Below are 26,501 nucleotides of genomic sequence, written 5' to 3' on the forward strand. Positions count from 1 at the left end.
AAATTATTCAGGTGGATGTGCCAGGGAACCTTCTGGAAGCTTGGAGTCCTGTTAGGAGGCCGCCAGGCTGAGCAGGGTATGGGGGCTGGGCTTCCTTAGGAAAGGGCAGAGAGCCAGGGAACACAGCTGCCACTCACTGTGTCAGTCCTTTCCCCTGGCTTGGCCTCAGCTTCCCTATCCATTGAATGAGAAGAGATAGGAGATGTGGGTTTTGTTTTGTTTTGTTTTTAAAACCCCCTTCCCTTCTACCCCCAGCCCCCAGCAACTGCCCTTCTGTTTTTTTGTCTCTGTGAGTTTGATCACCCTTAAGTGCCTCCCATAAGTGAAATCACACAGGTCTGTCCTTTCGTGACTGGCTGATTTCACGCAGCCTAATGTGCTCACAGTCTATCCATGTTACGGCATGGGGCCGAATTTCCTTCCTTCCAAAGACTGACTTGTATTCTGTCGTATGCATGTACGTTAGGTGGGTTTCAAGCTTTCTGCCGCTCCGACCTGGTAGGGTTCTCAATGCCGAGCCTCTGTCCTCCTGTAGGAAAGTTGCTGCCTGGATGGGGTTGGGGGATTGTCCTGCCTCCAGGCAGACTTTCCCTCCTTCCTGAACGCAGTGACCCTGGGGAGGCCCCTAGGGATGAAAGGCTTTGGTTAAATACATGCTACCTTCTCTCTGGTGCTTCTGCAGCCCGGGCGGGGCCTGGGTCAGGGCAGGGGTGGGGGAGCTAATGATGGCCTGCTGGGGGCTTGGGTGTCCAGATGAAATGGGCCCTTGCTCCACAGCCTGCCCTGATTACAGGGAGCCCTGTGCTTCTCCTCCCCAGGGCCCCGGCCTGGGCCTGGCCTCCAAGCAGCCTCTGCGTACCCAGCTGTTCTGTAACAGCTGTGGAGACAGATGGGCTGAGGCATTTAGGGTCGCAGCTGCCAACTGCATTGGCTTTGGGGTCCAGAATGACAGATACAACTCATGGTGAAGACGGGGGGGGGGGGCTCGTGTGTGATTTTCATCTGGACTAACTCAGTCACAACAGTCACTCTTGCTCCAAGTCTGACTCTCTTCTTCATGGGCACACACTGGAAGTGAATTGTTTAATCTTACACAGTCTTAGGAGGGTGGTATCCTTATCCCCATTTTACAGAAAGGCAAACTGAGGCCTGAAGAGCCTTGCCTGAGATCACAGAGCTGGTAAGCAGCACAGCCAGAATTGGGCCATGGTTCTGTGCTGAAGCCTGATCAGCACAGCACAGCACAAAGCACATTGTGCTTTGGCTTCAAAGCACAATGTGAAAGCCCTTGCTGTAGCTCACAGGTTACAAGTGGAGAAGCCGAGCCTGGGAAGGGACCAGGGAGCTGTCTAGGGTCACTCTGACAGAGCTGGGATGAGAACCGAGGTCTTGCCTCCCAGCTGCACACTCTTTCTAGTGCCCACATGGCCTCCTGGATCCCATATGTGACCTGCATAGGCAGGAGGGCACTCTGGGGCCTCACCTGCTGGAGCTGCTGGGCCTGGAGGCCCCGCCTACCGTTGACCAAAGGAGGGACACAGAGAGGTGGCAGGCGCCAGGTGCAGAGAATAGAGCCCAGGCTGGCTTTCCATTCTGACTCTGCTGCTGATTTGTTGTGTGGCCTGGGTGGCTCTATTCTCTTCAGGCCTCAGTTTCTCTATTTGTACTACGTGTGTGTGTGTGTGTGTGTGTGTGTGTGTGTCGGGGGTGCTGACAATTGGGCCTCCAGGCCCTGGGCAGGGGAGGAGGAATGGCCAGAGAGGAAAGAACTGTGTGGGGAGAAGGAGGGGAGGAACCACAGAGCCCCAGGACACGAGGAGTGCCCCAGCTCCTCTGGGAAATGGCCCGGTTTCTGCCGCCCACACTGCCACCGCTGGTCAGACGACGCCGCTTGGCCTGAGCGTGTCCAAGCTTCTGATGACAGAGCTCTCAGTGCCCAAGGCTGCCCGGGGTTGCCGGCGGCCCTTCCTCAGCCCCGAGACATCCTCGCTCCCCTGGGCCTCAGTGTCAGTCACCCACGTGGGCTCTCATCCCTTCATATGAACGTACGCTCAAACCCACACACCCCACAGGCAGCAGGGACTCCTAGAGTTTAAAGAGGCCTGAGAAGCTCTGGTTTTATGACGATCCCCATGAGTTAAAAAGGAAGAAATGCTTAAGGGGGCTGGTGGTGTTTTATGTGTTTTAACTGAACAAACTAACCTGTTAAAAAAAATTAACCTCTTTAACACACATGCACTCACAAACCCAGTGCAGTGCACCTGGGAGATTCAGATCATTGGAGGAATTAGAAAAGCCAGGAATTCACCATGGTGCGCCGTCCAGCCGTGGGATAGGAGCTTAAAATTGTGCGATGAGCAGGTCGCCTGGGTGGCTCAGTGGGTTAAAGCCTCTGCCTTCTGCTCTGGTCAGGCGGGCTCTCCACTCAGCAGGGAGCCTGCCTCCCTTCCTCTCTCTCTGCCTGCTTGTGATCTCTGTCTGTCAAATAAATAAATAAAATCTTTTTAAAAAATTGTACGATGAGCAGTCTGTTCTTTCCATCGTGTGCATGCCTCTCTGGGAGGGGACATCCAGCCCCCTGGCCATGTGCACTGCTTTCTAACATTTTATTATGGAAAATGTCAAGTGTCCAGAAAGTTTGAAAGAGTTGCACAGTAAGTACACATACCCTCACCACCTAGAATCTCCAATGAACACTTTGCAATATTTGCCTTATGACATTTTCGCGGCTGTATCCCCTCCTTCTGTCCACTTGGCTGTCCATGCATCTGAACCTGTCCTTCCGTCTACGGTTCTCTCTAGCCCTCCATCCAATCGGCTGTCTTCTGATGCACTTCGGAGGCTCGTGAACGTGAGGCCTGGGCCAAATGGACATTCTTCTCTCCTCCTTGTCCCCAACAGTAACAGGCCCTGCTGCACACACATCTGCACACATCACACACCTACACGTAAGCCCCGTGCACACACCTTGTGTGGTTGATCTATGCCCCCCATTCACACTTGTCTACTCTACACACATGGATCCGTGTGTGCAAACAGTGCACATAATCATGCATGCACACACCTGTAAAGACACACACACACACACACACAACCTACATGGGCATTCACAGCAGACCCTAGATGTCTGTGAGGGAAGCATCCAGAGACCTCTAGAATGCTGGAAACTGTACCCCTCTTGGAATCCACGCCAGGTTCCAGCCGACTCCCCGCCCCTCATTTCTGCCAAGGGTTGGGGCTCCCTCCCCAGCAGCTCCCACCCTGCCATGGCCCACCTTTGCCTCTTTTCTCCATTTTCTCTCTCACCTCCTAGCCATGTCCCACAGGGAGCACCTCGCACAAATATTCCCTCCAAGTGTTACTACCTGTGGGTGTGCAGCCCCCCAGCCTGTCCTCTAGGGTGGGGGTGGGGACTGTGTTGGTCTTGTTCCTGGCACATTCCCGGCACTTGGCACTCAGCAGGCTCCCGCCAGGCGTGGGAAAAGAAGGATGCAGCACAGCTGTGCATACCCTGAGCAGCCTCGAGGACACCCTGTCACGGCCTTATCCGTGCACAAACAATACTCGATGCTCACACACGCATCACTCATGCGTCTGCACACGAGTGAATGTGCACTGTGGACACACCCCTGTCTGCCGGTTTCCCTGCTCTCCAGATGGAGTCAGTTCTGGTCCCTGGGTGTGAGATTCAGATGTGGCCCCTCGACCATGTGTTCAGGTCCTGGCTTGGTCCTGTGCATCTGTGTGGTGGGGGTTAGGAGTACCAGCTCTGCTGTCCGACAAAACCTGGGTTCCACCCTTGCTCTGCAGGTAACCACTGTATACATTCTACATCTGGTTTATGGGTACATTACTTAACTTCTTGGAGCATCAGTTTTCCTATCTGTTAAATGGGGAGAATAGTTTCCACCTTTAAAGCATTGTACAGGAGATGCCTAGCATGTCGTAGGCACTTAAAGATGGTTGCCGGGAGTCCTATTATTTTTGTCACTTTAGTCTTTGTCCCAAACTCCCGCGTACCCTTTGGGAGGGAGGGCAGCCTTGGTGGGAGACTGTGTATGGGGAGAGCAGGTGGATAGCTCCTAGTGAATGTCTCTCCCCGCCTCCTCCCCTAATCCCAAGCTCTCATTATCCTACATGCATATTCATAAGAGATAGCCTCAGCCCCACGCTGTAAATGGGTCAGAAGCAGGAAGTGGAGGTCAGTGTGGAGACCGAGGCCCTGTGGATAGGAGACTCCAAGCCACACTGCATCTGAGTCCTCATGGACGGGAGGATGGTGAGTGGAGATGGGACAAGAATGGACTGGGGAACACTGCGGGGGCGGGGCACTGGAGGGCTTGAGCAGGGGGTTATTGCTATACTGAGATTTGAAAATCGAGGCCTAATGAGATCAGATTGGTGAACCCTTGCGGTGAGCTGCCAAGAAGTAGCCAAGAAGCCAGAGGCTGTTTCCTTTGGGATCTGGAGATCTGAGCACCTGTCTGGGCTGGTTGATGGGCACAGAAGGATGGACTAGATGACTCTTGCAGGTTTCTCTCAATGGGTATAGTTTACGTGGTATAATGTAGTTGAAAGAAAGGCAGTGATCCTGAATCTCAACCTCCAGTGGGGCTCAGAGAGGCTGGGTGACTTGCCAAGGTCATGCAGCTGCTGACTCTGATCTCGCCTCTGGAGGTGTGACAGAGAGAATGACTCTGGTCCTTGAAGGAGGTTCAAGACTGGGAGACAGGTAGGTGGGATAGGCAAGATAGAAGTAATGAAGCCACTTTATCTACCTCCTCTTTCATCTCTCAATAATCCCCTGAGGTAGCTCGAGCAAACACTATGGTCTCCCTTTTACAGATGAGAAGCGTGAGGCTGAAGGAGGAGGAGTCGTCACCGGGACGAGGCAACCCGGTAAGTTATCTGCAGCTCGGTTGGCCCCTCCTTGTAGGGTGCCATGGGGGCCTCAAGAGGCCTCGACGGCCCCTTGCTTAGGTCTTGGGGATCTTGGGTGGGGTGGCATCAGGACAAGGGCAGTGCGATGCCTTGCTCTGGAAAACTGTAATCTAAAACCAGGTGGGGGGCGCCTGGGTTGCTCAGTGGGTTAAAGCCTCTGCCTTCGGCTCAGGTCATGATTTCAGGGTCCTGGGATCGAGCCCCGCATCGGGCTCTCTGCTCAGCAGGGAGCCTGCTTCCCCCTCTTCTCTCTGCTTGCCTCTCTGCCTACTTGTGATCTCTCTCTCTCTGTCAAATAAACAAATAAAATCTTTAAAAAAAATACTTGAGATCCCGTGAAACCCGTCCTCCCTTGAGACAACTGCCTATTTCTTCCAGTGCTTTCTTGATGTTCCCAACAGCTCTGGGAGGTTAAGCAGGATAAGCATCTCCATTTCAGGGGAGGGGAGGGAGGTGAAGTGACCCCCAGGATGGCTGAGGGTGACAGAGGCTCTGATAGAAGAAGAGTCTCAGCTATGGCTTGTCTTGGTTTTGGGTGCTTTCTCCTGGATCAGGCCATGGGAAGGGAAGCGGCTGAGGAAGGAAGAGTCTGGCCCTTGGGGCACAAGTATCAAATGATGCTGAACTGGGTGGGGTGGACGGCTGTGGGAAGGGTCCCTTTAGACTGCGTGGTGGCATTGCAGACGCAGAGGATTTCTGGAGAGAGGAGGACCGTGGATGGGCTGTTTTGGGATCAGACCATTGGTCACAACCAGTTGAGGAAACTGGGCTTGGGGCGGAGGTTCAGACATGCATTCATTCCGCAAGACCACTTCCCGTGTGCTGGGCTTGGTGCTGGACCCAGGTCAGGGGAGGGGTGGCCAGACTTGGACAGTCCCTGCGTGGCTCCTCGAGAATAGAGAATAGGTCTCTAATAGAGAATAGGTCTCGGACTAGGGAAGGACCGCACCTATTCTTGCACAGAGAGAGAATATCTTCCACTCTGTTTTCCAAGAGAGGCTGTGGGACGTCAGGGACAGGCCTTGGGTTCCAAGGTCAAGGCCAGGCCAGGTGATCTTCTAGCTCTGCCCTTCTGACCTGTGAGCAACAGAAACAGCAACCACAATAATCACAGCCAATGTTGATTCAGAGCTGGGCTTATGGGAGGCATGTCACTTTACTTTGCGCCTCAGTCTCCCGATCTGCAAACTGGATGGAGTGGGGAATGAATCTCCTTCTTAGGGTGATTGTGGGGTTTGGATGGGACCATGTAGGTGAAGGAGTTCGGCACCTGCTCCAGCTTTCTGGTAACTTGAGTTATTTGTAAGACTGTAACATAGGTCCATGTGGTAGAGACTCAGGGAAGTTGGAGGATATTCATTCCTAATGGGGCCAGGTAGTGGTTTGGGGATAGTAGTGGTTCTCTTCACTAGGATATGGGATGTGAGCGAGGCTTCCGGAGGCAGAAAGCCGGGGGTGGGTGGTAAGGAGAAAAAAAGGACTTTCCAAGGGGAGGGCATCATGTGGACAAAAGTGGGGAGGAAGGAAGATGTAGGGCGTGTTTGTAGAACAGTCCTGGGCACAGTTAATAGCCTGGCTCCATGAATCACCCAAGGGGCAGTCAGGCCGGATCTCTGGCCCCAGGGCCAGCTGTGAGGCACTTAGACTTCCTGCCCTAACATTATCTGTCCAGGGTTGAGAGAAGAGAGGGCTGGAGGGTAAACTGAGAATAATTACAGAGCCCCGATTCTGGGTCTCCCTCACCTACCTGTATGGGGCAGTTGGCTGGGAATGTGACCCACCCACCCTTCTGACCTCCTTAGCTTAGCTGGGGGCCAGCGTTTGGGCATCTCTGGGGAGCAATAAGCCAGCCAGCAGGAATGGCTCAGGGGAGCGTGTGGACCAAGACAGGAGTCAGTAGTTCTTGAAGAAGGGGTGGGTGGAGGGAAGGATGGCTGAAGGAGTGTGAGGCCAGGGTGTTAGGAGAAACAGGGATGATGAGGAGCTCCCATTTGTCAGGCATTTACTATGTGTTGGAACAGCCCCATGAGGTGGGTATCTTCGTTTTACAGATGGGGAAACTGAGGCTCCGAGAGGTGAAGTGAATTGCCCAAGTTTCTTTATCAGATCATGCACCATACAACACCTATGTATTGGGTGGCGGCTCTACGCCAAGGAGTTTGGGGTGACCATCACCTGGCTTCTGCCCCTTGTGAGGGGACAGTGTTGTAGGGTCGCGCTGTGGCCTCATTGGGGTTTGAACCCAGGTCTCGGTATTTCCAAAACCTCGCTTTGTAACAGGGCTTGAAGCCGGGGCAGAGTCGGGTACCGCTGCACGCCTCACATGGCTGCGGGAGTCCCAGGCCAGGTCACTTTCCCTACCGGTCTTTCGGGCACACCTGCCCCAGGTGAGTCCCCGGAGGCTCCGAGCGTCGTCGGAAAGCTGCGAGAGGCTTCGGCAGGTGGGGCGGGGCGGGGCGGGGGCGGGGGCGGGGCCCGACCGGGACGGGGCGGGGCCAGGACCGGGCGCCCGGAGCCCCAGCAATCCCGCCGCCCGCGCCCCGCACCCCGCACCCCGCGCCCTGTGCCCCGCGCCGCCACCATGGGGGCCTGCCTGGGGGCCTGCTCCGTGCTCAGCTGCGTGAGTCCTGACCCACCCGCGCGCCGCCCGCTCCTTCTTCGGCCCCGCACTTTTGTCCCGTCTTCTTCCTCCACATAGTTTCTTCTTTTTCCTTCCTCCAAACTTGTCTTTCTGGGCCCGCACCCCGCCACCGCGCCCCTCGGGTCCCCCAGTCCCTCGGTCCTCCCACCCCCATCCCGGACCAGCGGGCGCCGGGGACAGCTGGTGTCCGGTGCTCGGGTTACCGCGGGGGAGGGGTTGGGGCGCGCCCGGGTGGCGGGGCGGGGGGAGGGGCGGGCCTTGGGAGGGCTCCCCTCCAGGGACTGGGGAGACTGAGGCCCAGAACCCAGGCTGGGGGTGCGCGCTGGGGCCCCACCTCGCCCAACTTGGGGACATTTTCGCCGTCTGCCTGTCGTCTCTCTCAGACGTTCTTACTTCTTTGTGTGGTCCGCCTAGTCCCTGCCCCACTCTGCAGTGTCTTTTTCTGTCCCTCTGGCAATCCGTCCGTAAGTCTGTCTCCCGGCCCGCCGACCTCAATTTGCGCATTTATATTTGTCGGACATTTGTTTGTGTCCATTTGTTTATCCCGCTCTCTTTGTCCGTCCGTGGCTTCTCCATCAGTCATTGCCTGACGGGTGTCCGTCTGTCCTATGGTCCAGCCTGTCTTTCTGCATCCTGGTCTCTGCCTCTTTCAGACTAGCTCACTCTAAGTCCTGGGGACTTCCCCAGTGAGCCCCAGGCCTTTAGGCCCGGGAGCCTGAAATGGGGGTGGAGAGGAAGCCCCTATCCGCCTTCCTAAGCAACGCTTGTGTGAGATGGGTTTGGGTTGCCAACTGCCAGCAAGCCCAGCTCTGGCTTGGAAGACCCAGGAATTGAGGGAGGCTAGAGTGTGCCGGTGGTGGTGGTGGTGGGGTACTGCTTTGGGGCTGCAGCCAGCAAAGGGGAGGAGCTGGGAGGCCCCTTTTCCTTTCCCTTTTCCCAGCCCCCTCTCCTTTCCCTCTTCCCCTCATTAAATCTGAGGTTCATTCAGGCAGCTCCCTCCCCCTCTGCCCTACACAAAGAGAAGCAGAGAGAAGAGGGGGGTCTGGTGGCTGCAAATCTCAGGACTTGCTTTCCTTTGTCCCTGATTCCTGTGTGTGTGTGTGTGTGTGTGTGTGTGTGTGTATGGGCTGTAGGGTTGGTGAGCTTAGGGATCTGGAGATTACTTTGCAACCATTTTCTGAGAAAGATGTATGCACCAAGAGGCTCTAGAGTGGGCCCCTGGACTCTCTTGTTCGCTCTGGGCCTCCATTTACCTACTTATGAAGCATGTGTGCGCATGTGTGGGCCCATGCCCACAGGAATGAAGAACAGGTCTCTGAGATTCCTTTCTGCCCAGCGAATTCTAGGTTTGGGCTGGGTCTGGCCAGGAAGGGTTTGCTTCCTGGTAGGGGAGAGAGCGCTTCCTTGAGGTTGACCAGTTTTCCATTTGGCCAGGCTGGCCTGGGAGTGGTCCATGTTGAGAGGCTGAGAGGCCACTTGACAATTCCCTGTGACTCTGTCTCCCCATCTGCCTCCTCCATGGTTCTGTTTGAGGGAGATCGAAAAGTGCCCCACCTACTTCCTGGCCACGGTGAGTGGCACTATTGTAACCTCCTGGAGAGTGGGTGGAGAATCCCTTTGCAGCCTAAGTTGGCCACTGAGTCATGGAATCTTACAGCGCTGGGACCAGAAGGCACCGACAGGCTGGCTCAAACCCTCAACAAACTGCGGCTCAGAGAGGTTAGCTGACTTCCTGTAGGTTGCACAGACAACGGATGGGAAGCTGGACAGTCAAGATTAAAATCTGATTCATGGTCCAGGCTTCCGCCCACACCTTCCCTCCCTTCATATCCGGGGTGCCTGAGGGACAGCGCTGGTCCAGGGTAGAACTGGGAGGTCCCCTTAGTGAGTATCTAATGTCTGCAGGGGATCTGTCCCTCCTTTCAAGTGGCCTCCCTGGGGCTCCTGACCTCAGACATTTACTGATTTCCTACCACATGCCAGGCACTGTGCTGAGCCCTTGCCGTGCTGTCTGGTTGGTTCTCTCGCCTACCCTCTGAGACAGTCGCCTTATCTCCGTTAATGATACCAATAGCAGCCACGACCAGGGCGTCCTCACTCAGGACCCGGTGCTGTTCAGTGGTGGCACAAGCCAGCGTGTGGTGAGCTCTGTGTGTGTGTCTTCTCGTTCACTTTAGCCACAGGCCCGGTGAGGCAGTTCTCGTGATTCCCATTTCACAGAAATGACAGACAAAATGACAGACAGAAATGATCCAGACAAAACTGGATCAGAGAGGGAAGGTGATTTCCCCATAGCCACGCAGTATTAAGTGGTACAGTTGGTTATTACTGGACACTGATAACCTATTTCAGGGGCGCCTGGGTGGTTCAGTCAATTAAGCAACCGACTCTTTGTCTCAGCTCAGGTCTTGATCTCAGGGTTGTGAGTTCAAACCCCGTGCTGGGCTCCATGCCCAGTGTGGAGCCTACTTAAAAAAACCAAAGAAACAACAAATCAAAAACAACCTGTTTCAACAGAGATGTGCGCCATAGGAGGAAAGTTCTAGTAGGGGGTTCCTGGGCATCTTTGGGGGAACATTCTGGAGTCTGTGGATCCAGGGAGAAGACTTCCAGGCATGACCCATTTACATCTGCCCATCATGCCTTTCGGTCAGCATTTGTATTTGGCCAAGGGTAAGCCCTGGCTCAGAGGAGGTAAGATGGGCCCATGATGCAGTGGGAGTCACCAGGCCAGCCGACACTTGGTGGCCTAGACGGTGAGCAAATGCCTAGGGAGGGCCTTGTCTAATATCTGAATGCCATTGGATCTGTCTGTGCTCTGCATTCAAGGGAGCATGGAAGGGCAGAGGATGGGACTCAGATCCTGGCGTGGCCTCTCCTGGGCTGTGTGACTGCGGCCACAGTCCCCTCACCCCTCCCTCAGGGGCAGAGAGTGAAGAAGTGGAGAGAGCACTGTCTCTGTGAGGATTAAGCGGGATGGAGGGGGCACGCTGACATACTTCGCACGAAGCTGGCCTGCAGTGGCCGCTGTAAGCATCCCGAAGTGAGAAAGTGCTCCAGATCACATTCGAGGAAGTGGGGGACCAGGGACACTGGGACTGACGGTAGACCTGGGCTCTGAGCCACTTCACTGCCCTGCCCAGCAGCCCATCTTATGTCTGAGGAAACTGAGTCCCACAGCAGGGAAAAGAGACCTGTCTAAGGCTCTCCTGCAAGCTGGTGGCTATGCCCAGACTAGGTCATCTATTAGTGCTGCCCGCGGTGGTGCGTGTGCCCTGAGTAGTTCGGGGGCCGACTGCTTTTCTGCTGGGTTTCCTCTGTTCCCCGGTTGGCTTGGCCAGTATTGGAGCTGTTCACAGAGTCTGCAAGGTGCACCCCATCCCAATTTGTCCCAATTGTGACAAAATGTACGTCACATAAAAATTTACCACTTTAGGAACACCTGGCTGGCTCAGTCAGCAGAGCATGTGACTCTTGCTCTCAGGGCTATGAGTTTGAGCCCCATGCTGGGTGTAGAGATTACTTAAAAATAAAATCTTTAGGGGCGCCTGGGTGTCTCCATCAGTTAAGCCTCTGCCTTCGGCTCAGGTCATGATTCCAGGATCCTGGGATGGAGCCCCACATCGGGCTTCTTGCTCGGCGGGGAGCCTGCTCCTCCCTCTGCCTGTCGCTCCCTCTGCTTGTGTTCTCTCTCTCTCTAGCAAATAAAAAAAAAAAAAATAAAATCTTTTAAGAAATTTGCATTGTAACTTTTGTTTAGTTTTCAAGAAGCTTGTAATTTATTTCATGACATATATATGATGTACCATGACATATTATATATATCAAATATATGTGTATGTGTGTATGTGTGTGTGTGTGTGTGTGTGTGTGTGTGTATATATTTATTTATTTATTTTATGGTTATCAAGGGCGCCTGGGTGGCTGCCTTAGGCTCCAGTTGTGATCCCAGTGTCCTGGGATCGAGGCTCTCTGCTCGGCAGGAAGCCTGCTTCTCCCTCTTCTACTTCCCCTGCTTGTGTTCCCTCTCGCTCTCTGTGTCTCTCTGTCAAATAAATAAATAAACCTTCTAAAGTTTTTTAAAAATACCTATTGATTTTCATGATATTGAACTGATATCATCCCAAATGAACGGTAGTATCCAAAAGGGGAAATATTGTGGATTGAAACACACAAGAAAAGCTCTAGGCTCTGCCTCCTTTTCCTTGGCGTCTGTTCTGCTAGCTCGCTCTCCCTGTTCCTAGAGGTACTGGGCACCGCCCCCGGCATCTGTCTTCCATCTGTGGCCGAAGCGGTCTCCCGGTAATGCAGATCTGATGCTCCGCTTCTCCTGCGTGATGCTTGCTCATTGCCTTCAGGAAAAGTGCAGACTCCTTGGCGCGGCCCGTAGAGACCTTGGCCAACACTTGCATCAGCCTTCTGCCTTCTTCTCTTGATAGCTGCCCCTAAGAGAGTGTTTCTTGCAGTTTTGCCCGTGCTGTTGTTCCCTTTGTAGGAACATCTCCCTCTTCCTCACCTGGCTGACTTCTTACCTTTCCTTGAAAACAGATCCCTCCTTTTTCCCGATTGTGGTAACATACACATAACATAAAACGGACCATTTTAACCATTTTTAAGTGTGTGGTTCAGTGGCATTAATTACATTCACGTTGTTGTGAGAATATCTCCACCATTCATCTCTAGAACTTTCTCATCCTCCCAATTGAAACTTGCTACCCGTTCATTGATAACTCTCCATGCCCCTCTCCCCAGCCCGTGGAAGCCCCCAGTCTACTTTCTGACTCTGTGAATCTGTCTGCTCTAGGTCCTCATATCAGTGGAATCAAAGGACATTTGTCCTTCGGTGTCTGGTTTATTTCATTTGCCACAATGTCTCCACAGTCCATCTGTGTTGTAGCAGGTGTCAAAATGTCCTTCCTTTTTATTTATTTATTTATTTATTTATTTTGACAGACAGATTACAAGTAGGCAGAGAGGCAGGCAGAAAGAGGAAGCAGGAGGAAGCAGGCTCCCCGCTGAGCAGAGAGCCCAATGTGGGGCTCGATCCAGGACCCTGGGATCATGACCTGAGCCGAAGGCAGAGGCTTAACTCACTGAGCCACCCAGGCACCCCCAAAATGTCTTTCCTCTTTAAGGCTCATTAATAGTCCCTTTTATGGGTATCCCACACTGTGTTTATTGATCATACATCAGTTCATGGACACAGGGGGGCCTTCTTCTACCTTTCGACTATTGTGAATAATGCTGTTATAAACATGGGTGTGCAGGTATCTGTCTGAGTCCTTGCTTTTGACTAATACCCAGAAGTGGAGGATCAGTTTATTTATTTATCTTTAAGATTTACTTTGTTTATTTGAGAGAGAGAGAGGAGCACATGCACACACAGAGCAGAGGAAGAGGGAGAAGCAGACTCCCCGCTGAGCAGGGGGCCTGACGCGGGACTCCATCATGACCTGAGCTGAAGGTGGGCACTTAACCAACTGAGCCACCCAGGTGCTCCTAGGTCAGTTTATTTGAAACAAAACAACTTTAAACTGTGGCCCCAACCCTAGCAGCCTCCCCTGCCTTCCTGGTGCCCGAGGAATGGTCCCGAGAACCCACATCCCTGGCTTTCGGGGCAACCAGAAGAGAGTGTGAGTGATCGGTGACAGCCTGTTCCCACCAGGCCAAACCGCACATGGTTCCAGAGCTGTCCAGCTCGCCTCAGGGGGTGGTGAGCTTCGAAGGCTGCCTTCTGGGTGATTCTTCATTAGAGATAGTCCAGACCAGATGAATGCCAAGGAGACTTGCAGCCTGAAAACTATAAGACCCAGGGCTTTCTAAGAGCTGATTCCCCATTCCAAGAACCAGCTACTGCGAAACCATGCCCCGTGTTTCGGTGTTGCTCTGTTGCTGCTACTCCCCTGAGCCCCGTTGGGGGCGGGAGTGTAATCTTAGCACAGGACCAATGTCATGTCTGCCTTGGCCTTTCACCTTGTGTCATAAATGTTAGTCTGTGTTGCCCTGTGTCCCCGTGACTTGTTTCTTTCCTGCCCCTGTAACGTTCCATGGAGTAAAGGGACCACCACGGGCCCCTAGCACAGGACATGTAGGTTATTGGCAGTCTCTTGAGATTCTAATAAGCTCATAAAACCCAAAGCTTTGTGCCTATTTTGGTTTTTCGTCTTAATCTAAAAATTTTCTCTTTTAACAACAAAATCAGCTTTATTGAGGTAGAATTGATATTTCCCTATACTTTGTTACATGTACCCCTCTAAGTGTTACCTACAGGTCTGTAGCACTTAGTGGAGATCCCTTGTAGGGACCATGATGTACGGATGGGCATTTAGTTATTTTAAGATCCCCCCTAGTACTTTCTAAGTATGAGCAGTGCCACAGTGAACTTGTTGTGTGCGTGTATGTGTGTGCGTATGCACACGTCTGCCCTTACCCCTGGGGGCTGGTACTTATGCAAGAGGAGGTTCTTGTAGGAGGGATGCCTAGGGGAGCAGAGACTGGGTCAGAAGGCATGAGCGATTCCAGGGATGCGTCAACAGCCGCTGGTGGGGGCGGGGGTGGGGGCTGCTGTGTGTTTTTCTCTCCCTGACCTCCTCTCTCTGGCTACTTGCCCTTGGAAATCCTGAGGTTGCGGATGTCAGGAACACCTGGCTTTTGATCTCCAAGAATCAGGGTGAATTGAAAGGCTAGGCTCCCCGAGGGCCATGGGGCCGTTTTTCTTATGTGTCAAATGTCTCAGATTGAAGTGGTAACAACTCAGAACCAGGCCCTGACTTGGGCACTTTAACAAATGGTTCCCAAGACCGGTGCTCGTGGGCTACTGTGGGTTTCCTCTGGCAGCCGAGGGGTTGTTTCCATCCCTGGGATATTTTGAAATTAAGTAAGACTGCCATCAGTGAGCTAGTGGGCCCTTGATACAGACGGACATGAGCTTGAACCCCAGCTCCTTGGCTTACCTGCCCTGTGACCTTGGTCGTGTCACTCTTCCGAGTCATTTTCCCCGTCTATAAAGCGGGACGTCAGTGATGGGGTCATGTAGATAAGGGGCTTACCGCTGGACCCAGCAACTCCTAAAGGGATGCTGTCCCTCTTCTTGAATCTTAGTACTGCTGTCCTCTTGCTGGGTGGCTCTGACATCATCTTAACTTCTCTGATCTTGGTTTCCTCATCTGTAAAATGGGGCTGATCGCTAGTCTGTCTCAGAGCCAGAATGTTCTTTACGGTTTATAAAATACGTTTCTGGCATTTGCTTATCCCTTCACCCCCAAAAGGCAGTCAGGGGTGGAGGGCAGGGCTTGGGGTGAGAGCTGCAAGATGTAACCAGGAGTTGCTGGGCCAGTTAGGATTTGAACCATGAAGAGGAAATTCATTCTGCCGGTGTTCCATTTAGCCACCATGTTGTACTTGGCCTTGTAGGTGAGAGAGATGGGTAACAAGGAACATTTCCAGGGGCGTTTCTGCTCTTGGGAGGAAGGGAAGGGGAGACGGGAATGCAGCTACACCTCAAGCAGAGTGTGTCGCACACTTTGAGACCATTCCAGAAAGTTGAATGCCGCAGGGTCTCTGAGGAGGAAGGTGCCCCTTTCAGCCTGCCCTCCACTGAGGCGGTCATTCAGCGTAAGCCTGTTCCTGTCCCTCCTAACTTCAGACCCTCGATGGATGCCCTCTGCTTCTAGGATCAACCCCAGGGCTCTGCACATGGCGGCCCGGCCCCGCCAGCCTGGCTGACCTCCCCACCTGCCACTCGCCATCTGCCCCCAAAGTTTTGGCCACAAGGGGCCTCTTTCTCTTCCTCCATCGCCCAGCTCCTGCCCGCCCCAGAGCTGCCCTCTGCCTGTGCTCCCTCTGTCTGGAACACTCTTTCTTCCCCCTGCTTGGGGGAGGGCCCCCTCATTCTTCGGCTCAGCTCAAATGTCACTTCTTCAAGGAAGGGACCCTGCATCCCCAGTCTGAAGTAGGCCGCTGTCAGTGACACTCAGGGCAACAACGACCATGGCCGGGGGAATGGTTGTTGGGTGTCTTTCCTGAGAGCTCTTGACTCTTACATACCTGGGTGAAGAGCTGGGGTGGTCTCAGGGGAGAGAAACTGGTGACCGGATGTGTTTGCATGTAGGTCCCCTCCCCAGAGGGGTCAGTCTGTTTTGGGATGCCAGCTGGGAACAGAGTGGCCTCACCAGGCCCCACATGATTTCAGCTGGCCCCAGGGAGGGTAGGGGCTGATGGCAGCTTGGGCAGCGAGCTGGGAGAAGGGGAGGGGCCAATGGGGGGAGGGGAAGACCGTCCCTGCTGTCCGGGACAGGGCCAACCCCAGAGCAGGAGATCACAGCCCCTCACGACTCTGTCTTCCATTCCTTCAGCACATGGTTATCCCAGGCCGACTGTTCCTTGCGGACTTTACATGTGTCTGGGTCCACGCCAAACACGTTACATTTGTTAGTCCATAATCCCTGAGCTCCTGTTGTGAGCCAAGCTGGGTCTACACAGCGAACCAAACCCCGGGCCCTGGCGGAGCTCACATGCTGGAAACAGGAGGTGGACAAACATGAGTTAAACGAGAAAGCCAGTCCCAGGGAGAAACGCTAAACCGCGAGGGGGGAAAAGAAAGCTGGAGTGTGTTGTAATTTAAAATTCCTGTGAAAAGTTGATACTGTTATGATTCTCATCTTATGGAAGAGGAAACTGAGGTTCAGAGAGGTTGAGTGAGGTGTATAGGGCCACTGCACAGCTTATCCATGTTGGAGCTGGTCTGGAGCGGTCCATCCATCCATCCATCTATCCATCCATCCTTCACCATGCTGCCTCCCCCTACCCAAGAAAAGCGTGACCCAACCTTTTCGAAACTTGGTTTCCTTGGAGCCCTTTGGGGCTTGAACCTTCGATGGGATCATGTCTGAGGAGGAAGAGGGCGCCCCTGCCTGGTCCAGGGAGGGCAGGCTTGGCAAAGATCTGGAGACATGGAGAGGGCAGGTAGAGGGTGCTCCTGCTTGGCTGGGGAAGGGGAAGGGGGAGGGGGAAGAGGAGAGGAGGCAGGGAGTAAGGGGACCGTCCCCCCACCATGGCCCTGTCCTTCCCACAGGTGTCCTGCCTCTGCGGCTCTGCCCCCTGTGTCCTGTGTAGCTGCTGCCCCTCTAGCCCCAACTCCACCGTGACCCGTCTCATCTTCACGGCCTTCCTCTTCCTGGGGGTCTTGGTGTCCATCATCATGCTGAGCCCCAGCGTGGAGAGTCAGCTCCACAAGGTGAGGGGTCCCGCCGCAGGCAGGGGGTGGGGCAGCCCGTGGGACCCAGCTTTCAAGTGCAGGCCCAGTGCTCCAGGCCTGGGGTGGAGGAGGCGTGCGATTTGAGGTCCCAGCTCATCGAGAAGGCTGGGCAGGAGTGTCCTGGGGGTGGAGATGGGGGCGTTTCTTCATGTAGGGAGGAGAGTTTGTTTCTCATAAGCCTGGGGTCCTTTGGAGAATCTTATGGACAATGGATCATCATTGTCCCCCACCTGGATGCTGGCCCTGGGCCGTGCTTTTCCCTCCTTAGTTCTCGAGCCCTGTTTGGGGTCCTCAGTCTTCCCTTCATCCCAGCATCTCAGAACCTGACAGGCCCGGGGCCATATTTGGGCCAGTGGCTCTGACATTTCAGTGTACGGGGAAGTGGGAATGCCCTTGGGAGTGTGCTAGAAATGCAGACTCTCGGACTGCACCTCAAACACTGGTTCTGTCTGAGAAAGCCCTGGAATCTCACCTTCCCCCGGAGTCCCCGGGGGTTCTGGCGTAAGTGGTGGGGAGAACACTCAGTCCTGCTTCCCACAGTGCCGTGAGGTCCAGAGGCCATGGGGGCGACAGCAGGGAAGCAAGCAGAGAGTCACGATCTGTCCCCAGGGGCCACTCACAGGACTTCAGCCCCAGGGCTGGGAGGGGGTCCAGATGGCGGGGAAGTGGGGAGCTTTGGCAGAGTTGGCCCAGGTTCTGCGGGCAGGGGGCCTTCACGCTGCTCTGTCTCCCCACAGCTGCCGTGGGTGTGTGAGGAGGGGGCCACAACGACGCCCGTCATCCTTCAGGGCCACATCGACTGTGGCTCCCTGCTCGGCCACCGCGCCGTCTACCGCATGTGCTTTGCGACGGCGGCCTTTTTCTTCCTCTTCACCCTGTTCATGATCTGCGTGCGCAGCAGCCGGGACCCCAGGGCTGCCATCCAGAACGGGTGAGGGCACCCCCCCCAGCCTGCAGCCGGGACCCCCACCGTAGTTTCTGCCCCTGACCGGTCTCCAGCGGTGTCCGGGCCCTGCCCCAGACTCAGGAGCCACCAGAGCACCGCGATCAGCTCATTTAGCTCTTTCCACTTCTCAGATGAAGAAATACAAGTCAGAAAGGGTGAGAACATGCTTAAGGCCACACAGCACTTAAGTGACACAGTTGGGACAAGAACCTGGGTGGCCACCGTCGCTCTGACTTAGTCCTTCCCTCTGTCCCTCAGGGATTTTTCTAGGGCCGGGGCAGACTATGCTCATCAGACCATCAGAAAACCCCTCTTCACTTGCTCCAGGACCCAGGACCTGCTCTTGGGGGTAGGGGTTCTGGGGGCCAGCCCTGGTCCCCTCCCCCCACTTAGCGCCCTGGTCTATCCCCCAACAGATTTTGGTTCTTTAAGTTCCTGATCCTGGTGGCCATCACCGTGGGCGCATTTTATATCCCTGAGGGCTCCTTCTCCAACAGTAGGTGGTCTTGGTGGGAGGGCCTGGGTGGGAGGTGGTCCCAGGAGGGAGGTGGGGTCTCCAGAGGGAGGAGCACCGGTGAGGGTTGCGCTTTGCCTCTGTACACAGACCTCAGGCTGCTGCTGGCTGGGTAGGAGACAGCGCTCTGGTGCTTGGCCACATGGCCTTTGGGCCATATGGCGGTGGGCTGGGGGGCAGGTGGGTGGGGCCAGCCTCACCCCTGCCCCATGCCCTGCCATGCTGCCTCTTCGCACATGCCTAGGGGGTCCCTGAGAGCATGGATATTGCTACTTCCCAGGCTCCCCAATGCAGGGCATGGCATAAAGCCTGGCCCTCGGGCTGCCTCCCCGCTGCCTCGCCCCCTCACCCCTGTTCCCTCTCCCCACGCAGTCTGGTTCTACTTCGGTGTCGTGGGCTCCTTCCTCTTCACCCTCATCCAGCTGGTGCTGCTTATTGACTTCGCTCACTGCTGGAACCAGCGGTGGCTGTGCAAGGCCGAGGAGTGTGACTCCCGGGCCTGGTATGCAGGTGAGCGATGTCCGGATGTCGTCATAGCCTGAGCAGCAGTGGGTCCCCAAGCTGGAGGAAAGCCTCAGGGGGCATCTGGAGTGGCCCATGTTCTGGGGCAGCAGTGGAACCAACTGGGCCTGATGGAAGGAAGGGGGGATGTGTGTGTGGGCAGGGGCAGCTGGTCCTGGGGTGACTTTGGGGGGCGGTAAGAGGGGAGCCGGACCGGAGAGAGGCCTTGGTGGGGTCTAGTTCAGCGGTTCCTGCAGGATGGGCCTCACGCAGCCAGCCCAGACCAAACGGAAAAACACTGGGTCCCTGAAGCCCTGGGGGCAGAGCAGGTCCCCGCTCAGCTCCATTTCCATTCTCCTGTGCAGACCAAGGAGGAGGGCTCAGTGAGGGGCCGGTTAGGTTTCAATGCCTCTCGAAAGAGGCCAGTCTCTACGATGAGAGTGCTGGGCTTCAGCGGGTCCCTGTGCGGCCAGGGGACTTTATGAAAGACTCTTGTGTTCACTGTATTTCTTTCCATGGTTAACTTATTCATGGCAAATGAGTCCTTTTAGTTCAAGATGGGGCCACAGCTCATCCAGGCGCTGGTGAGTGACGGACACTGATATCATTCCTCCGTTGAGGAAGCCAAGGGCCCACACATGGGGCTTCCCGACAAGCCCCCCTCGAGGGTGGGGGGGTCTCTATGCCTCCTGACCCGGCCTCTCGCCACCTCTCCTGCCCAGGCCTCTTCTTCTTCACCCTCCTCTTCTACACGCTGTCCATCGCGGCCGTGACATTGCTGTTCATCTACTACACTCATCCCGGCACCTGCTACGAAGGCAAGGTCTTCATTGGCCTCAACCTCACTCTCTGCTTCTGTGTCTCCATTGTCGCCGTCCTGCCCAAGGTCCAGGTGAGTCTGCTTGTCTCTGCCCATCCTGACGCCGGGCCCCTTGGTGTGGGGGGACTTCTGGTAGGAACTTGGGGGTCTTGGGGAAAGGCCATCAGTCATAGAGGCTAAGGGTGTGGGCTCCCGAGTTGGCCTCCTTGGCTTCGAGTCATAGCTTTCATGGCTACTTGCTGGGTGTCCTTGGGTAAGTGCCTTACCCCCTCTGTGCTTCTCTCTTCTCCCATGTAGAAATGAGGGTAATACCTACGCTTTGGAGTTATTTGCAGGATTGAGATAGAGTTTGTGAACCCAGAGAACAGGGCCTGGCCTATAGATATCTATCAGGTATTAACTATTGTTATCCTTGTTGTCTTTATGGAAATCGGGAGACCCTTAGGGAGGATCCCTGTGACATCTCCCAGATCCCCTCAGCAAGCGGTGTTGGGAGGTGCTGTTGCAGGCCCCAGTCCCAGACCCTCTGGCATAACGGGTGGGCCCCCCAGGTCATCGTGAGCTCTTCAGCAAGAGAGCCCTATGAGCCCAGCAGTGCCTCACGGTTGGGGATGAGATCTCAGCCCACTGGGGGGTTCACAGGTAGCCTGGGGAGCCTTTGAGGGTCTTTAGCAGAAAGGTGGGGAACCTCCCTTCTCATCTGAGCCTCTATTTCCCGGTGAGAAAACTGAAGCCCAGAGAGAGTGATGCCTGTGTCCCAGCTCACACAGCAATCAGTATTCATTCAGCGACGACTTCCAGAGCGCTTGCTGTGCGCTGGGCTCTTGGAGATGTTGGGATGTAGCTGTGAGGAGAGACTAACAACAGCTCCATGCCCTCTCCTGTCACGTAGTCCGGGCATCACCATCATCCCCACTTTCCAGACCAGTAAGAGGAGGCTGAGAGGGGGAGAGAGACACGCCTGAGATCACACAGCTTGGGGGGCGGGGGATGAGCCGGGGGGCGGCGCTGGCAGATTGGACCCCGAGCCTGCGCTGTTTATCCAAGTTTGGATTCCTGTTTCCAAGCGTGTGTGTGGTGAGGGTGGGGAAGAACAGCTGGCAGGAGACGAGGCCAAGGGAGATAATTTGGGATCCTACATGCTATGTGGGAAATAAAAGAGAGTGGGCAAAGGTGGGGGGGGCGGCAGGGAGGGGAGCGGGTGCTGCCACGGGGGTGAGGGTGTTCGGGCCTCACTGAGAACGCCCAAGCTGAGGCCTGAAAGTCAAGGAGAGGCTGGCTGTGTGGAGACGTTGGGGAGGACCATGTCAGGGAGTGGGCACAGCGAGTGCAAAGGCCCTGAGGTGGGAGAGGGTTTAGTGGGTTCTGTGGACAGAGAGGAGGCCAGCTTGGCTGGAGCGCAGTCGGTGGGGAGGAGCTTGCTGGCGGGGGTGGGGGCAGGTGGAAACGAAGGCAGGAGCAAAGCAAGGAGGGCTTTAATTCAGAATGTGAACGGGTGCCGCTCTGGGGCGGCGTTCTCAGAGGGGAGCGACAGGGATAGTCTGTTAGAGAAAGAACGAGGACTCCACCTTTGAGTGGGCAATGTGGGTGGTGGGTGGGTGGTCCAGGGGTTGTGTTCTCCTGAGGGGTGTGGGATGGGATGGCCCTAGGGTGGCGGGGGCTCCTGAGGTCCCCCGGTGTGGTGTGAGCGAGCTAGGTGCAGGTGGGGCGCCCCCACCCCCCCGCCCCAGGTCTGACGGGGCTCTTCCTGATGGACCGCTCTTACCAGGAAGCCCAGCCCAACTCGGGTCTGCTGCAGGCCTCGGTCATCACGCTCTACACCATGTTTGTCACCTGGCTTGCCCTGTCCAGTGTCCCCGGTGAGTACAGGCCTGGGTTTGGGGAAGCCTGGGCTCATTCCTGGGTCAGCAGAAGGTTTCCAGCGGGGTGGGGACCCTCACAGGTGACAGGGACATCTCAGCCCAGCCTGTACCCCCTCTTAGTCCTTCAGGGAGGTAGGAGGACCCTAGCTGTTTCTGGAACTCTTTTCTCTGTCGTTAGTCTGCCAAGTGCTGTCTGTTGCTGGGATTTGAATGGTTAGTTGTATGTCTGTCTGTTCATTCGGGTTGGCTCTCAACCCTTCCTCAGACCTGGCCTACAGGGGCTGAGGGGGACCATGCTCCCATCTCTAGACCAGAAATGCAACCCCCACCTGCTGACCCACTTCGGCAACGGGACGATCCTGGCGGGCCCTGATGGCTACGAGACTCACTGGTGGGATGCCCCGAACATCGTGGGACTCATTGTCTTTATCCTGTGCACGCTCTTCATCGGGTATGGGGGAGGCATCTGACTTCTGGGGGAGCATCATACTTGCCTGAGCGTGCGAGTGAGGGGAAGACATGGGAGCCCCGACACCAAGGAGGAAGGTGCCCTTAGCAAACACAGGTCCAGCCCTGTGCTCGTGCAGAATGGAATCTCTCTGAGGGTTCAGCATGACTGGGCAGCAGGGGCATGGTTGGACGCTGCCTCCTGGCCCAGAGCCCTCTTCTTGCACACCAGCCTGGCATGTGTCCAGCTCAGTGGGGTGAAGGCACCTCGGGGCGGGGAGGGGGGACCAGGGAAGAACCTGGACTGCGGCCAGCAGGGGTGGGCTGTGTCACTCACCTGCTGTGGGGTCTCAGGGCAAGTGGCTTCACCTTTCTGAGCTTTTGTGATGATGGAGGATGGTAACCTCCAATGCCAGGGGTGATGGGGACCCCACAATGTCACCTGGGAGAGGGCAGCTCAGACTGAATAGCACATAACAGCTTTTTTTTAAAGGAGCCTCTTAGCAAGGGCTTATCAGTGTGGACTCTGGAGCCAAACTGCCTGTGTTTGAACCTGGCCATACCACTTAGCAGCGGGGCGATCTTGGGCAGGTCCCTGCACCTTTCTGTGCCTTGGTTTGCTTATCTGTCAAACAAGGATAAAAATAGTCCCTACTTCGCAGGGTTGTGGAAGGGCGGTCGATGAGTTAGTATGCATAAGGCACTTAGAAAAGAACTTGGCAAGTAGTCGGTGCCAAATCATTGTTTGCTTTTATTGCAAGTAACTGGGAGAGTTTGCACAGCTGGGGGGCAGCAAGTGAGTGGCTGTTGTGGGGCACTGCGGGGCCCACGGCCGGCGCTGCTCTCTCCATCCCTGCATGGCTGCCTGGAGGAGGCCTCTGCCCAGTTCCCCTGCCCTCCCGGAGTCGTCCATCCATTCCGGGCAGGGCATGTTTTCTTCTAAGCAGCACACCTGTCTCCCAACATTCTGAGGCTGTTTCATATTTTGTTTTGCCCTTTTTTCAAAGCCTGAGGAAGTCACGCTTTGTTGCCTCATTTGATGGTTTTCTCAACCAGGGAAGACCCAGATCCCCTCCCTGTACAGATAAGGAGACGGGAGGTTCAGGAGGAGCGGCCCCCTGTCTGAGCCTGCATGGTGGCTGCAGAGCCCCCAGACTCAGAGTGGCGCCCCTGCTGCTCCCCAGACTCACCTCCCTGGACTGTGGTCATGGGGCTGTGCCTCTGAGAGCCCAGGGGGCTTAAAAAAGCGTAGTGCTTTTTTAAGTTTTATTTATTTATTCAAGAGAAAGAGAAAGAGAGAATGCAGGAGGAGGGGCAGAGGGAGATGGAGAGAGAGAATCTCAGGCAGACCTCCTGCTGAGTGCAGAGCCAGACACAGGGCTCGATCCTGCAACCCTGAGATCGTGACCCGAGCCGAAATCAAGAATAGGACGCCTAACTGACTGAGCCACCCAGGTGCCCCCTTAGCACACAGTTCTTAAAACCCAGAGAGCAAGGAAGCAGGTGCAGCCACAAGGACAGGGACCACTGAGGACGGCAGCCGTGTCCAGCCGTGTCACCAGGACCTGGGCTCCCAAGCGCTGGAGATCCCCATGATGTCTGATGATGACAGGGGTCAGGGGAAGCTCCGCGGGTGACTTCTCAGCATGGTGGGATGCGGTCCCCATCTCCTTCTGGGTCACTTTTTTTTCCCAAATGCGAGTTGGATTTTCAGAATTGCCCGTGTGTCTCACTCTATTAAATACTATTTAAAACATTAAGACCTCATTACAGAAATGACCAAAAAAATCATTACTGCTGGTGTTTTTTTTTTTTTTTATCATAAACATGAAGAAAGGGGACGTCATTAGTAAAACTACTCTAGAAGGAAAACAAACTTAGTGGCAAATGAGTACTCTTCATTATTAATATGGCCAGTGAATGCTGTCCTGGGGATGGTCCCTTGCAGTACTGGGTACTCAGTACATATTTTCGGGATTGGCAGTCGGACAGCCCGAATAACAGCGCCTGTTTCTCTAGTTTATACTCTGTGCTGAGCACAGTGCTGAGGGCTTTACCTTATTACTGCTCCTGGCAGCTCTACAAGGGAGGTACTGTAACCCCTCATTTTACAGAGGCTCAGAGAGGTTAAGTGTCTTGCCTAAGGCCACACAGGAAGTGGAAGTGGTGTTCAGAGTCAGAGCAGTGAGTGGGTGGGCCCAGAGCCTCACCACCAGGTCACCAGGCCCCAAGGGCCTGGAACCACCATGCCCACCCTTAGGACCAATGCCATGGCTCACGAGGCCCCCGGGGGCTTCCTCCCTGTCTCTCCCCTCCCTCCCCGACAGGCTGCGCTCCTCGGACCACCGGCAGGTGAACAGCCTGATGCAGACAGAGGAGGGCCAGTCGGCGCCAGAGATCATGCAGCAGCGGCAGGTGGTGGCAGAGTGCCGGGGCCAGGCCTTCGACAATGAGCAGGATGGCGTCACCTACAGCTATTCCTTCTTCCACTTCTGCCTGGTGCTTGCGTCCCTGCACATCATGATGACCCTTACCAACTGGTACAGGTACACGAACCCAGGCCGGGCATGGACTGTGTGGGCTGTGGAGAGGCGTGGGCGCCGCATACATCCTCTCTCCTCCCCCACGCCCCTCCTTCTATCCCGGCTTCTCCTGATGCCTGCGGCAGGTTTGGCCACAGAGGGGTCTGTCTGGGACCCTCCGCAGAGTCTGCACATCCAGGCCCCAGCTGCCAGGCCAGTCTGCTCAGTGGCTTGTGCCTTCCCTAAGTGCCTGAGATAGGGTGTTGGGGGGGCGGTTACAGGAGGGGATGCTGGTCCTGTGCAAGGGCAGATGAGGCTTACAGATCAAGAGTATAAGGTCAGAGTTGGGATTCATGACTCTCGGAGGATGAGGATTTAGAGTGTGAGGTTAGAATTGGTTACAGGGTCAAGAATAGGAGTCCTGAAGTCAAGGGTTGGGGACTGGGGCCATATAAAGCCACAGATTTGATTCTTCTGGTTAGAATTGGGGTTAGCAGGCTATAAAGCCAGGATTGAAGTTGTCAAGTCACGGAACTAAGATCAGAGTAACAAGGTCAGGGCTCAGGACTGGTGTTACAGAGTCAAGGGTCGGAATTAAGGTCAGAGATATCAGAACTTGGTCTTAAGGTCAGGGTTCAGGGATGGAGTTATAGGATTGAGGGTCAGAGTCAAGGTTGGAGGTCAGGACTAAGGTCAGGAGCTCTGGGGTCCCAAAGGCAGGGACCAGGAGTCAGGTATTAATATTAGAGTCTAGGACTGGGGTCAGTGTTGAAATTGAGGTCAGCGTCAGGTCTGTGGTATTAATCAAAAGCCACATTTAAGGTCAAAGACAGAACCAAGGCCTAGTATCAAAAATATCAGAGATGGGGGGGGCTAGAGTTACAGAGTAAGAGCCAGAGTCGAAGTCAGGAGTCAGAACTGGGTCGTAGGGTTAGGACCAGGACTGAGGTCACTGGGACGATGGTGTCTTCCAGACCCGGCGAGACCCGGAAGTTGATCAGCACGTGGACCGCCGTGTGGGTGAAGATCTGCGCCAGCTGGGCGGGGCTGCTCCTTTACCTGTGGACCCTGGTGGCCCCTCTCCTCCTGCCAAACCGGGACTTCAGCTGAGGCGGCCCGCCCAACTGGTGCCTTGGGGCTCAGGGAGTCAGCCACGCTGAGCCCCTACCCCAGCCCACCTCCAGGACTTGCTCCGGAGCTGGGCCCCCTGTTCTTAGTGCCTTTGGGGATAGGGAACCTCAGACCCAAACCTGAGCCCCACCTTCCCACTGCCTCCAGACCACAGAGCTGCCTCTTCCTTACCCTTGTCCCCCATCCCCTGCACTCGCCCTCTTGGGAAAAAAGGGGCCCTTATTTTCAGGCTCTCCCGGAGAGGGATCCTAAGGAGACAAACCCTCAGAGCCACTCCCCAGGATGGGGTCCCCAGCACTGAGGCCCCAGGTGGCGCTGACCACATCCCCCAGGGTGCGCCGCCCCCTTCTGGGACTCTGTGCCTTACTGAGTCTCCACAACTTTGCGCAATAAAGCAGCTAATGTATGTACCTGCCCGTGTCCTGTGCCCCCCACACTCGGGCGTGGCCACCATGCCTTCTGGGGCCAGTGTGGGGGCAGAAACAATGTCAGAGCAGAGGAGGCCAAATGAGGGACCCCAGACTCTGTTCTGTAAGGCCTGGAGAGCCTTGGGGCAGAGGAAGGGGAGACTACAGGGGAAGGAGGATAAAGGGAGCCTGGGGGCCAGGAAAGGCACTGCAGCAGTGTCCACATGGTGGGTGGTGAGGCCAGAGTCAGGGTGGAGTGGAGAGTTTGGTGGCTGATGGGACCATCTTCATCGTCCTGCCAGTGCCCGCCCTGAGCTCCCGTCCATCTCCATTCCGCCGCCAGGGTCCTACTCCTTCTTCTTGCCAGAGCCATAGTCCTTGTCACCAGCTCTGGGCCAGGTGCCTTGGGGAATGCAGAGAAGAATCTGACCCAGCCCCAGACTTAGTGCATGGTGGGACGTGCACTGGAGTCAGCCGAGTGGGTCTGGATCCGGTGAATCTTGGAAGCTGTGG

General features: G+C 55.4%; 1 protein-coding gene across 1 annotated transcript; it reads left to right on the forward strand.

The window, feature by feature from the left end:
* Positions 1–7,419: 7,419 nt before the first annotated feature.
* SERINC2 (serine incorporator 2) lies at positions 7,420–25,991 on the forward strand. Its single transcript, XM_004740950.3, has 10 exons — positions 7,420–7,561; positions 16,656–16,817; positions 17,576–17,769; positions 18,201–18,280; positions 18,671–18,808; positions 19,522–19,691; positions 21,388–21,478; positions 21,791–21,932; positions 24,256–24,474; positions 25,425–25,991. Exons 1-10 carry the CDS (start codon positions 7,523–7,525, stop codon positions 25,558–25,560), a joined length of 1,371 nt encoding a protein of 456 aa, XP_004741007.1. The 5' UTR covers positions 7,420–7,522; the 3' UTR covers positions 25,561–25,991.
* Positions 25,992–26,501: the final 510 nt, after the last annotated feature.

The sequence above is a fragment of the Mustela putorius genome, unplaced genomic scaffold (assembly GCF_011764305.1).
Source record: "Mustela putorius furo isolate JIRA1106 unplaced genomic scaffold, ASM1176430v1.1 tig00003853_pilon_pilon_pilon, whole genome shotgun sequence".
Lineage (NCBI taxonomy): Eukaryota > Metazoa > Chordata > Mammalia > Carnivora > Mustelidae > Mustela > Mustela putorius.

What these genes read in the sequence shown, in the direction of transcription:
- SERINC2 (XM_004740950.3), top strand. Translation starts at nt 7,523, where the DNA reads ATGGGGGCCTGCCTGGGGGCCTGCTCCGTGCTCAGCTGC. An exon ending in CCTGCTCCGTGCTCAGCTGC is followed by an intron (nt 7,562 to 16,655) that starts GTGAGTCCTGAC and finishes TCCTTCCCACAG; the next exon opens with GTGTCCTGCCTCTGCGGCTC. An exon ending in TGGAGAGTCAGCTCCACAAG is followed by an intron (nt 16,818 to 17,575) that starts GTGAGGGGTCCC and finishes GTCTCCCCACAG; the next exon opens with CTGCCGTGGGTGTGTGAGGA.